The sequence below is a fragment of the Manacus vitellinus genome, unplaced genomic scaffold, assembly GCF_001715985.3.
Source record: "Manacus vitellinus isolate BGI_N305 unplaced genomic scaffold, ASM171598v3 scaffold_22_pilon, whole genome shotgun sequence".
Classification (NCBI taxonomy): Eukaryota; Metazoa; Chordata; class Aves; order Passeriformes; family Pipridae; genus Manacus; species Manacus vitellinus.
In genome coordinates this window covers 10,702,628-10,716,174 of record NW_021939632.1, presented here as the reverse complement: position 1 = coordinate 10,716,174, position 13,547 = coordinate 10,702,628, and the positions used below count along the sequence as shown (strand labels likewise).

Sequence of the window (13,547 nt, the reverse complement as noted above, 5' to 3'; positions counted from 1 at the left end):
TTTGCCTTCTTTTTTCCCTTTCATTCCCATGTTATCAGTCCAGCACTGATAATAGCATGCCTATGATGCTTACCCTAAAAAGATTACGTATTTAGTGTTTGAAATACTTTTTTAAGTTCTGCATGAATTTTTACAATTCTGTCCCACCCCTTCTTTCCATGGATCTTCTGTGCATCTGAAGAGCTTTATTGGTTTATTTCATATTTGAAGAGAGTTCAAATATGTAATATTTGAAGTAAATATGTGGGACAAGCTTTGAAAAGTGTTTAGTCAACTGTACACATTAATGAAAATTTTGGATGTGGGACAGATGGTTTTTTATTTTGGGTTTTCTTCTTCCAGTACCATGGAAGAAGAGAGCAAGTCAGAAATTTTATGCATAAATTTATGACTTCTCCTGCAAATATCCAAGGAAATGATTAATTTCACCTTTGTGATAAATTGTCTTAGCCAGCAGAGCACACACCTATCTTGAACCAGCAATGCTACTGTAGCAAATAAAGGGCAGGTTCACCATTGATTTGTTAAGGCATCTTTTGTAAGAAATTGGCCACTGGTACCTACCTGATTGACATCGTTACATTTTTTATTCTTGCTTTTCCTCCCACTGTGAGCACTTCTTACAACAAAAACAATTCTACCAATAAAAGCACTGCCAGTAATATATTTGAAGCAGAGAATTATAAAAGTAAATTAAATTTCAAAAATAGCAATGAGAAGTTTTTTGTACCATCAGAAGGGTAATGCAAATTAGATGTGTTTGAAAAAAAAAAATGAGTAGTAAATGGTTAGAGAGAAGTAATGTGTCATCGTGTTGGAAAGGGGTACTGCTGTTTGTCTATATGTCAGAAGGAAATCATAAGACATACCAGTCAGAAAGTACCTCAGACATAATTAGCTGTAAATCTGTTCTTTCATTTTCTGTAATAAGACCATTTAAAAAACATGAATGTCTGCATTGAATTAAGTAACAGAAAAGAAGACCCTAGAGAAAAAAAAAGATTCTCAAGAGTGTCCATCTATTGCTAAATGATCCTTTATCAGTCTCCCACTGCATTGTATTTTGTGGTCTGAAGTCTCAAAACCAAGAGGAATTATGAATTTTTCAACTATCGTATTTTTGGAAGTATACAGATCTGGTCACTTTCCAACTTCTACGGACTTTGAACTTTTCTGTTGATACAGGAGTCAACAGTTGAAGAAACTGAAATAATTTTCTATCTTCCTCATTCAGCAATATGTCATGTTTCAGAGATCACCTTTCAGATGTATTCAGAAAGTGAAATAAGATTATAGAAGAGTGATTCACTGCAGCTCCACTAATTTCAACATAAAACATCACACATCTGTGTTGTGACAATGACTGAAAAGATTCTAATTCTTGATAAGGTTGTCAGACTTCAATCTCGTTGAAAGGCGAATTAGCTCATCATCATCATCACACACTGCTTCACTTCTCTCTCAGCTGTTGTAAGGAACTCCTTCATATACTGAAAATTTAAAAAAAAATCTCTGTATGAAGACAAGGCTTTTTCAGAAAAGCCTCTAATAATCTTTATTATATCTGGAACACAAGAGCTGCTGGAGCACAATTATTGCCACCTGTGACCTTGTTCATTCTTTTCTAAATGGTGAAAGCCCTTGGAAATGTTTTGACCTTCTATTCATGGAAACAGTTCATTTCTGTAATTAATTATCAGACAAATAGTAAAATTTAATTTTTTGCTGGAAATAAAGCTGCTGAATCACAGAAATGCTTAGCCTAGATGAAGATGTTATGAAAATCTGACAGTCAAATGTTTGTGGCAGAACTAAATCCCACACTACTCTCCATCAGAGGAAACAGCTACTGGGGGACAGACGTCCTAACTCAAAATCTATGCAGCGCAATTTGCACAGCTAAAGAGGCTCAGATTAGCCTTAAAATTACATGGCAGAAAGATGAAAATTAAATATATCAATTATTTCATCAAATATATGAATTAATATTAATTTCACTAATTCTTACATAAGAAACTAATAAAAAATTTAATTTTCAATACAAAATTCAAATTTTATTATTCAAGTATTTGGGGAACTTTACTTAGCATTTAGTGATGCCAGTGTCAGCATACACTGAGGACTCTGCTACGCAAGTGGGAACCAAATAGAGATTAAGTATTTGTAGTCATGACACAAACTGTATTTGTTTCTGCCTCTTTGTACCTTCAACTGCTGAAATTTTTTGCTGTGTTAGTTTTTGCAAGGATCAGTTTCTTAAACCATTCCACAAGGAGAGATCAAGACAAGTCAGGAATAAACCAATAATGTGGGAAAGGACCAGAATTCCTTTTTCAGTTTATGACATCTTAAATTGTCACATGAACTTGAGAGACTTACCTTTATCTTTCCCACCATATGCCCCTCATAAGCATCCCACCTAATTGACCTATCTTGATACTGAAAAATAGATCCCAAAAGACTAGCTACCCTGCAACTATGTGCTGGATGCCTGCCACTCATAAGCAAGTCTGACTGATTCTAGGACAAGAAAGCCTTATTCAAAACTAGTTTCAAAATACCCCAAACAGACACACAACACACAAGAGTCCTCCTGTGCTTTCTTCAACTGCTTCCTGGCATTTATTGTTTTATCCTACCTATATTTCAAGAGAGAAAATGTGTGACAAAAGATTATATGCAGAATTAAAGGAATACGTTTGACTGCCAGGCTGCAGGGACTGAATCATCTCTCATGCTTGGAAAGGCCAAGAGAGCTGGGACTGTTCAGCCAGTCTGGAGAAGTGGATGATCACAGGGGATCTCATCGATGTAAACAAACACATGAAGGGAGGGTGTAAAGAAGGTGGAACCAGGCTCTTTCAGTGGTGCTTCATGACAGGACCAGAGGAAATGGCCACACACTGAAACAGGAGGTTTCGTCCAAACATCAGAAAACACATTTTACTGTGAGGATGACTGAGCACTGGTACAAGTTGCCCAGAGAGGTTGTGGTGTCTCCGTTTGGAGGTATTCAAAAGCCATCTGGACATTGCCTTGGGTTACCAGCTCTAAGCAGCCCTGCTTCAGCAGGGAATTGGACCAGTCAACCCTGCCAACCAGAAGTTCTTTCCAACCTCAACGATTCTCTGATTCTGTTGGTATGGAATGTGGTATATCCATGTTTAATGATAATTATTGTAGCTAATATCCTAATTTGCTTCAGTTTGGATACTTTCTAAATAGTTTCTGTGGTACAGATGTCAATACCCGTTCCAGAACTGAGGACAGAAAATCTAAAAATTGTCATGAATTTTTTAATTTATCCAAAAAAACTCAAGGTTATCATTGCCCCAAACAATTATTTGTCATCTGAGGTTAAGGTACAAAGATGTGTCCAATTCTGTTGTCACAAATGTGTCTGATACAAGGGTGAGTGATACTTTGTTGTCATCTTGAAAAAGAGAAGTTAACGCAGCTGGACTTCTCTCCTCTTGCAAAAGATCACAGTCTTCAAGGCAGTATGAATCAGGTCCCTACTATCCTAACTAAATTGCAATTCCATGTAAAATGTTTTACATCTCTCTGAATGACGTTTTCCTCCTCTCTAAGCATGCCACAGAGATAAATCAACATTATTTGACAATAAATAAGTTTTATTCCAGATAGGAAGAGATAACTGAACTTGGGCTTCATAACCATCAATGAGAGACAACTGGAGCCTATGGTCACAGTATCCTAAGTGATTCTCTTTTTTTTTTTTTTTGGGGGGGGGCAGTTAAAGCTGATTTTATGTCTCATTACGCATCTTTTTAAAATATCTATGTGTATCTCTTGATCTCATGAGTTCTGATGCCAAACATGATTCTAACCATGAGAATACATAATTTTTCTCATCAGGGCCTGGTGGAATCACAACTGAAGAGATATTGAGCATAACTACAGAAACATATTAGGAAAGAATGCAGCGATAGAAACTCACACTGTATTCAAACAATTTATTAGTTTGGGATTTTCATTTATGATAATTTTATTAAAAAGTATTTACAGCTTTATAATTTTCAATTATTTTATTTTTTGCATTACCTAATCTTGAATTCATATAATTTCAAGAATTTTTCTTGTCACATTGGAGTGTAACTTAAATGTGTTTAAAGACTCCAAAACCACACAACAAGTGAAAAGAAGTGAAATGGAATGAGTTAGGTTATTTTTAAGTTAATCTTAAGATTTTGAAGACTACATGGATGACTTTCTAGTATTTAGAGAGGGCAGTTTGTGTATACATACTGTATTAATGTTGATTCTCATTTTATAATAGCATAATTTTCAATACAATAATTTCAGTAATGAAAATCTAAAAATAGGAAGTGTACATGGAGGTTTGGGTTGGCAAAGTGTTGTCTGTAATGCACAACATAAAACTTAGTTTGGAAACATCAAATTCCATATAGTGTCAGCTACTGGACTTAGATTAAATACCTCACTACATACAATGTGCATGATATGGTAAGCTCATTTTAACAATGTAGTTTATAAGAATGTTTTAACAAATTTATTTTCAAATTAGCTTCTTTCTTGCATTTCCCAGCTTGTACTGATGGAATAATTATTGGAAATCAATGTTATTTTGTTTTCCTTCTAAACATTTGAAAATTGTGGTATTAAAGAGTAAATGTCTTTCCTCTCTGATGTATAAAACTATTTTAGAGTGTAAGCTCCATGGGGCAGGGACTTTTTAGTCACAGATACTTGAATGGAGGCTGGTGTCTTTCAGATGTTATTGGCATATAAATAACTATTAACTAATATGCAATGATTTTAGAACAGTTTCATGTTAAGTATAAATTAATTATAAAAATAATTGTTTCTTTAAAAGGATATCCAAAATATCTTCAGAAATATAAACTAACACACATGGCCTTCATGGTTTTTGCTTAATGGTAAAATACAATTCCTTGAGAAATGAGGTAAACAGCTGATGTGAAAAATTAATACAATTTATTCTAAGTTGTGCTTCTGACTTTCTAACAATTAAAATACCTTTTCTTGTAAGTACTTCTGAATTCAAAATACATTTCCTATTTTGCATCCTATAGAAATGGAGCTCTTTTAAATTTTATTCAGATAGATGTATAGCATACTACTTAATTCTTAACAGATCTTCTATATTCACATGACTAGAGAACAATTTCAAAATAAACACTGGCAATATTTCCCCAACTTTGTATCATTTGACAGACGCATTTGTTTATCAGTTTCTCAGTGTCATTCAGCAAATAAGTTGATACAATCTACAGCCTTTTTCTTTGAATATAATAGCATTAAAATAAAAAGCATAATTGGATACTAAGATATTTCTATGGGTGTGATAGATACTGAAAACAGAGTGGCACCACAGAATCTTTTCATTTATCATATTTTCTTTTGCTTACTGTTGTTGAATGTTGGCTTTTTCTGAGGATGTATAAATTTCATGTGGTAATGCCCTAAAGCTCATAAAATTTTGTATATATTTATTAAAACATTCTGTTTGTTATTTCACAGCATTGATTTCCATTAACAATCATAGAAACATTTCAACTCAATTCAAGGTACTAATATTTCATTTGTAAAACATAGCCTGGCTTGTGTGGACAGAAACCTCATATCAGAAATGTGTTCATCTTCTTCATTAGGAAGGGACATGAGTTCTGAATGTCTTTGTGCAAAAAGAGTGAGTGCACAGACCTTTATTGTGCTGAAGTAGAAATTAATATAGCAACAAGTTAATAATTTTGTATATATCTTTTTTTCTGTGAGGAAATATTTGCACATTTATAGAAAAATAATGCAGAGGATAAAGAGTAATGAATTAATAGACTGCTCTAATAACAAAAAGACACATCCTGTTCACATATTCATAAGACTTATAGCATCAGTACAGGTTTTGCCTTTAGAAATATGCAACAGTTGTAGCCAGTCATATCCCATTCACATCTTTGACAGCAGAATACAGGATTTAACAAAGGAAGGGTAATGCCTGATAATGTGTCAGCAGGCAGTCACAAGGTGGGCAGTACTCCCATGAAGTCAGTAGCAGAAATCTTTATGTTTTTTAAAGGAATCAGAGGTAATATTATCCTAGACAATTTATAAAAGCTCACACATAATGAGCACATTGTAAATAGCTCACTTCTTTCCTTCTAAACAAAATTAAAATGTTGCCATGGTAGCCAAGAGGAGTCCCATGGTTCTACTTCAGGCAAACTCCCATTGTTCTGAGTAAGACACGAGCAAGGACCACAGCAACTAGCCCTGTGGTTTGCTGAACTAATCATCTGCCTATGTAAATCTGCATTACATCTTTGTTTCAGTGGCTCCTGCTGCTTTTTCTGATAAAAATCCAAGTCCCACAAGCAGAATATATTTAACATGAAAATCCTAATAAAATGGCCTCCTTTTGAAAAATACCTGATGTTGAGATAGCTCTCATTTTACAAATGTCATGGTTATTTCAGCAAAAACATCTCTTATGATAAACATAGTACTTTTATAATTAATAAAAAAGAAATAGAGATGTTAGTCCAAATAGGTGTGAAATTCAGTCAAGACTCTCCCTTTAACTGTTTTATTTGTTATTTTACTGTGGTATGTTCATTCATACACCTTGATACTCTGTTGTAATGAAACAAAGCTTAATAGCATATTTTGTAATCACTATATAGATTAGTATTTACATTAATATACACGTATAACTTTGCAATATAGATTACGATATGCACTTGTTGAATGTTAATACTCTGACAGCTCTTAGAGCCACATCTATCTGTATGTCACTTCTTTCTTTTTGTCCAGGAAGAAAACATAAAAATTATATAAAGGAATTTTCACAGCATTCGCATGAAATCCTTATTCTTGCCTTTCCAGGTCCTGAAGGGGTTTCCAGAATGCTTACAAGCTGACATTTGTCTGCACCTCAACCAAAATTTACTTCAGAATTGCAAAGCTTTCCGGGGGGCCAGTAAAGGCTGTCTTCGAGCTTTGGCTATGAAATTTAAGACAACACATGCTCCTCCTGGAGACACTTTAGTGCACTGTGGAGATGTTCTCACTGCTCTTTACTTTGTGTCGAGAGGCTCTATTGAAATCCTTAAGAGTGACATTGTTGTAGCCATCCTTGGTAAGTAGATTATTACAAGACATGTTAAAAGAGTCATAGATTTGGAAAGAAGTATTCATAGCTGTTCCTGAGGAAGGAAAACTGTGAATATTTTACTTACTCTTATTTAAAATCAAGTAATGAAATGATTTAAGGAGAAAAGTTTACATTATTGTAATAATTCATGTGTACCACAGAGCTCATAATTTTGGATATCTAAAGATTTATCTTTAGTCAGATACATCCCTAGGTAAATGGTAAGCTGCAAGTTGAGAGAAAGCAGATATCCATTTATTCCAGTTCTGATCATGCTGCAAGAATCAAAGTCAAGGACACCCTTTTCTTGAACAGTGATGAGGGTATTGAGACACATAGACCACCTTATACGCTAACTGGAAGAATCTACTTCAGGCATTCAAAATGTCTTCTAAAGGTTTTCACAAATGTCTGTTTCTGCCCACTGGGCATATAGAAATAGAAGGGAATAATAGATTAATCTGATCTAGGTGTAAGAACACCAGTATATTCTGCTATATTGTTAACATGTTCTTTTTTGCATAGCATAGTGAATTACTTAGTTTCTTTCCTAATGAAGTTGGCTCAGGGCAATGCTCAGTCCATCTTGGAGTTCACCTGCAACTGGTGATAACTCTCATGTAAAACCAATAAGACTTCATTAGCTACAGTAATTTTAAAAGTAAAATAACTAAAACCCTACCTAAAGAGGACTACAGATTTATTTCTCCAATTTCGTATTAAATAATAAGAATGCAAAGAGTAATTGAGTAGATGATTTTGCTGTACAGAAGCCTAAACTAGTCATGTAACATATGTAATGTCATTCATATGTTTTCCTTTCTGTTTATCAGTCACTGTAGGAACTTACAGTCAAAAAAGCAGCTGAAGCAAGATATGGACTGGTGGCACTATGTTGCTATTAGTCCACTTGAAACTGATTATTCTGCTAGTATCCACAGGGTTGGTATGTGAGCAGAACAAAGATATGTCTAAAGCAATCCTTCCCTAGGTTTAGATAGTGTCATCAAGATAATGTGTCATCTCATGCTGTTCCATCTCATCAGCTGAGTTTGCTTTAGGCACAAGCAAAGTAGGAAGCATGCAAATATAACACACTGAGGTTTTTTACTTACCTGTCTAAGTGTTCCTGATTATGAGCAGTGTGGTTCATCAAGGAGTTCATCTCTTATATCAAAAATGTGTAAATTTCTTTAGCACTCGCAATCAAGAAAAGTGACAACTTTATGAATTCATCAATTTCTTCCTGGGCCAAGGATGCAGACCGCTCAAGTGTTCACGTTAAGCACATTAGATCCCTATGGTCTCACACTGCAGCAGAAACCCAAGTGTTTACAAGGCAATGCCACTTCCAGCCTACAGCTGCACCAGGGACTGCAGTTTGGAGCCCCACTCTGCAAGCGAATGGTAGTTCAGACAGAAAAACAGGTGTGCACAACTGCAGCCAAAAGTACTCTATGAGCTCACATCTGTTGCATGATCCATGAGGCAAGATAAGTTGGCTCCAGTTAATGAGTTTGTGGTATCTTGAAGAATCTGCAAAGAATAGAAATGAATGAAAATTACTCTGCAATGAAATCACACAGAAACCTAACAAAGTTTATCAATACCTAGCCAAATATTTTTAGGTAGTTGCTTTTTATGAAAAATGTACACACAGAAATGGACATGCAAAACACTCAATGCTTTGTCCTCTGGGGCTGAAAAGACTTGAGTCCAACAGAGGTAACGTGAAGTTTTCACTCTTAACAAGTATTGCAATTTCATCAAAGAGTTTTCTGAGAAATGTTGGGGGTTTTCCCACAGCTTTTCTCAAATTATCAGCACTGTCTGATGTGGATGAGTTAAGTCTGATCAGTACTGACATGACAACAGTAATTCTATGTCAAATCCTTAGAAAATAAAATGCCTCTGGAATCTACCATCTCTTTCAGCTTTGCAGACAAGATATAAAAATACTGCAACCATGTCAATACTCTTACTGCAGAAAAGGTGTTATATGCCTTGAATAGGGACCTCTGCATTCATAAACATTTAGGCCAGAAGGACTATGTTTTCTAATCCCTGTTATGTCACTGATTCCTGTTACATTTCATACCTTTAACTATCTGTTATATCTTATAACTCTGTTTGATGAAAGAAAAGCAATAGGTTTTGATTTGAAGACATAGAGATGAAAAAATGATTGCTTTCATTGGCGGTTTATTTCCATGGTAAATAATCTTTTTTTTTTAATATATATGCTTTATTTCCAGTATAAAATTTTCTTTCTTCAATTTCTTTCCATTGGTTCTTGCTAGGCATTCTTTCTTGTATTCTAGAAGCATTGCCTCCCAAGTAATTTTTTCTCTAAACAATCTATGCAATATAACCAGGTTATCTCTTAATCTTCCTATGTTCTTTAAGATACTTACTGTAAATCAATCCTTAAATTATTTTTTACATTTTTTAGCTGCTTGCTCACCCAGTTTTCAGCTTCCTTTTTAGAAATTGGAGAAATCAGAACTACTCTTAGTAACATAATGTAAAACACACAAATGTTTAACAGGGAGGCAGAATCATCCCTGTGTTCTTCTTTACCAGTCTGCTGTTTTGCCCTTGCTATGACCACTATTTTTTTCCACAAGCATCGTCCTACTTTCCCCCCAAACTCCATTTGGTAAGGCCTGAAACTCTTACTTTAGAGGATATTTTCACTGGTCTATGGCTGCAGCTGCTCTGCATTGATGAAAGTCAGGTGAAGATTTGGCAAAACTGAACAGTTAAATAGAGATGACAATTTTAACAAGCAGATAATGTGAATGTGGCAACATTGACTGAAAGGATTGTAATGGTATCGAAACAGAGGCAGCCACATTTAGAGAGCATCTTCAAAACAACTTCTGCATCTTAGAAGTTTTGCATTCCCTCTGAAAAATATAAATGCTCAGTAATTTTCTACTAAAATGTATTTCAAGTGTGGTCAGCTCCTTCATGTAATTCTTAACAAAATGATATTACAGGCTAGATAGCTCCTGTACTGGACTGAACAGTAGGAATTGCATTTTTGTCATCTAACAATGTGATTTAAGCCAGCAAATAATGTTTTTTAAAGAAAGAACAAAGGAAACTGCTCTAGTCATGCTGTTTTGATGAAACTGAAGAAAAGTTGTGATGAAACTAGATTTTGCTTTCACTTCGTCCAGTTATATGCCTATGCATTTTCATTGATTTTGATACTTTCACTTTTAATATTTAATGATTTTACTTTTTCTTTACAAAAATACATGTTCAATGGTAATCTAATTGTATCACTTAATGTAAAATCAAGTATTCTATGCCACTATTATAAAGAAATATATCATTCAATTTAATGGTTTGTTCATGTTTAAAATAATAATCTCCATCTAATTTTCTCTCTGCAGGGAAAAATGATATTTTTGGAGAGATGGTACATCTTTATGCAAAACCAGGAAAGTCAAATGCAGATGTGAGAGCTTTAACTTACTGTGACTTACATAAGATCCAGAGAGAAGATCTGCTAGAAGTTTTGGATATGTACCCTGAATTTTCTGATCTCTTCCTCACCAATCTAGAATTGACCTTTAATCTGAGAGATGAAACTGCAAAGGTACATATAATAAGTGTGGGTTTTTTTCTTCATACTGGGCCAAATCTGTCCCTCAGTAACAAAACTTCAAAATGGCATTCGAATAACCAAGGTTAGAAAAATTAAAAGCTAAAATCCTGAGGCAAAATCCTATATTAAAAAAATATACTCACCTGATTTCTCCTACCGAAGTCAGTTAAACATGGCAGAAGTCAATGAAATTATTCAGATGATGTTAATCTAACAGGATTTGGTTCTATATTTAAATAGTATTAAAGCTTCACCCAGAGGGATTTTGTTAAAGCCATGGAAAATATGGCTTTTTTCAGATGACTATAGCCTAGGTCACCACAAGGGGAACTTTTGACACTAAATATAATTGTACATCCATAAAATAAGGATAAATCAGATTATCCAGATTCATTCTGTGTATAGCAATAGAAAATATTTAATTGCCTTTCAAACATGAATTGTTAATTCTCTTATCTTGGAGTGCACTCTACCTCCTAGGAGACTAAAAATTTACAAGGGCCTTTTCAAATTTCAGTCAGTCTTCATATTTGCAAGGATTTCTTCGTCTCTTTTTTACCACAGTGACAGTCTTAAATGTTCCCTTTTGCACAAATTGCATCTTCAAGAAAGTAAAAAAAATCACCAGCGTTTCCTTATTTCAGACTGACAGGGTGAGTCTGACTTGGGAAAGAAAGTGGACGTTTGGCCAAAAAGGGAGTGGGGAAAGGCAATTGCCGAGCTCGTGCTACTGAGGCTAAAGCCTTCCCTACAAGGTTGCAGGTACCACCAGACATGGACTACACTGCCCACAGAATAACTAGTTCCCACTTCATTATTTCTGAGATACTGGTATTTTGTGGTTTCCAACTATACTTTAAGGGAAAACAGAGGTTGAGTGAGAAGGAACTAACTTTTTCTGGCCTCAAAGGCCTTCTGAGAAACAAGGGGAAAAGAGCACTAATTTTTAGGCTGTAAAAGATAGGGACATCTTTGCTAATTAATTGTGGATCTTTATTTTTAAAAAAATTAAAACAAATATAACTTCTGACAAGAAGTATCACTTCTTTTTATGATGAACCCTTTTAATAAAATATCATTCTGAAAATAAAAGACCAATTATATTCTTTATTTTCAAAGTTATCCTTTTTTTATGTATTGTAAAGGTCATAATTATTAATTACATCCGAAATACAATACAATAAATGTATAGTCTAGTGATAAATTTAAGTTAATAGTGAATATCCACATATTTGAAAAATTCTTAGAGGATAAATTCACATTAATGATTTTAGTCTGAGCAATTACTTCTTGCTTACATTGTCATTAATGTTTTATCATAATTTTTTCTTACATCTGAGTAAATTGAAAAAAAATCCATCTTATGTTTTGTGGTGTAAAATACAAAGAAAATTCACACTGCTTATGTATCTTAGAAATTCATCAGTTGTTATTTCTTACTGCTGTACCAGCCACTAAGAAAAAAATCACTGTTCTTCACAGAAACAAAGAAGGGAGGAGAGGTTCACCCATGCTTCCGAGCTTGCAAAATCATAGTTTTTAGCAATTCCACTTACTTTCCACTGTCTATTGCAATCCAGAAAATCATCCCCCAAAAGATGCAATGACCACATTCTCATCTTCAAAACATCACTAAATTTATTATCTGAATAATAGGTGCTTATGCCTCAACTCCTGCTCCTATGCTCCTATTTGTGTAAAAGCACCTTTTTCATCCTGCAGTTATTCTACCAGTGGGCCACCATTGTAAACCTCACCAGGTTTGCAATGAACAGAATAGCAAAAATGTAAATGTTTCCCACTTCTTTCCCTCTGCCCTTCTCCCACATGCCAGTTTGCTTACTTCAGGGGTATGGGAAACCTTGCTAGCACAGAGAAGGGAAGTAGGTTGAAGTCAATGCCATAGGTATGTACACCAAGAGCTCAACTGGTGTTATATTTGCTTATTTGTAAATTTTTCAGTTTTAAATAAGTAGGGGGAAAAAAGAGTTAAATGCATCTTGGTTTTATTAAGGAAAGAAAGCACAGCCTGTAAGATGAACAAAAAAAGGCAAGATTGGGTTCTGGTATGGAATAAGTATCTGAATGATCTAACTCTGATAGAGAGGAAGGAAAGGCCTAGAAAGACAAAACAATGAGGGATAAAGTGCCTCTTGCTTGTCAGCCTTATATTTACTGTTGTAAAATTTAAGCTTTATAATCATTACTATGTAGTTAAATATAAATATAATTGCAATCAGATACCATGTTACTTCTTGCAATAATGTACATTCTCTGTTAGAGGTTCTTAAACCACATCTGTGCAAGTTCATGGAAGTTAATAACACGTGAACACATGTATTTTCATGTAAACTTATTATCAGGTTAATTTTATTTCACCATGAGATGGTGACATTTTTGGTTTGGGTCAATTTGTATAAACTTTTTAATGTTAGCCTGGGGCAATACCATTAGCTGGGGATGGAGAGGTTGATGCAGACTGACTGTAATATTGCCTTTCTTAAAGCTTGAACATGATTAATAGTCAATCACCTATTACAAACCTGCCCTCCTTAGATGGGACTAATCTGTCATTTTGTTTCATATTTCATTAAACAAGTCTGACCTCGTAATAAGATCACAAACTACTAATGATACAGATGGAGATAACTGCAAACTACGAAGACGGAAATTGTCCTTCCAAAGTGAAATAGAGAAAGGTAATTAACTTCATTTCTTACGTTAGACAGCACTGCTTCATTATTCATTGGTATTTCACTTGGTAATGCTGGG

At 34.5% G+C, this 13,547-nt stretch overlaps 1 protein-coding gene across 2 annotated transcripts in view; it reads left to right on the top strand.

Moving 5' to 3' along the window:
* Nucleotides 1-13,547, top strand: part of KCNH7 (potassium voltage-gated channel subfamily H member 7) — a 220,409-nt gene that overhangs the window by 184,637 nt on the left and 22,225 nt on the right. For both annotated transcript variants that reach the window (XM_018072521.3, XM_018072520.3), the window contains 3 exons: nt 6,889-7,141; nt 10,561-10,766; nt 13,375-13,474. In XM_018072521.3, the coding sequence (XP_017928010.2) occupies nt 6,889-7,141; nt 10,561-10,766; nt 13,375-13,474 (559 nt within the window). The remainder of the gene's footprint in view (nt 1-6,888; nt 7,142-10,560; nt 10,767-13,374; nt 13,475-13,547) is intronic.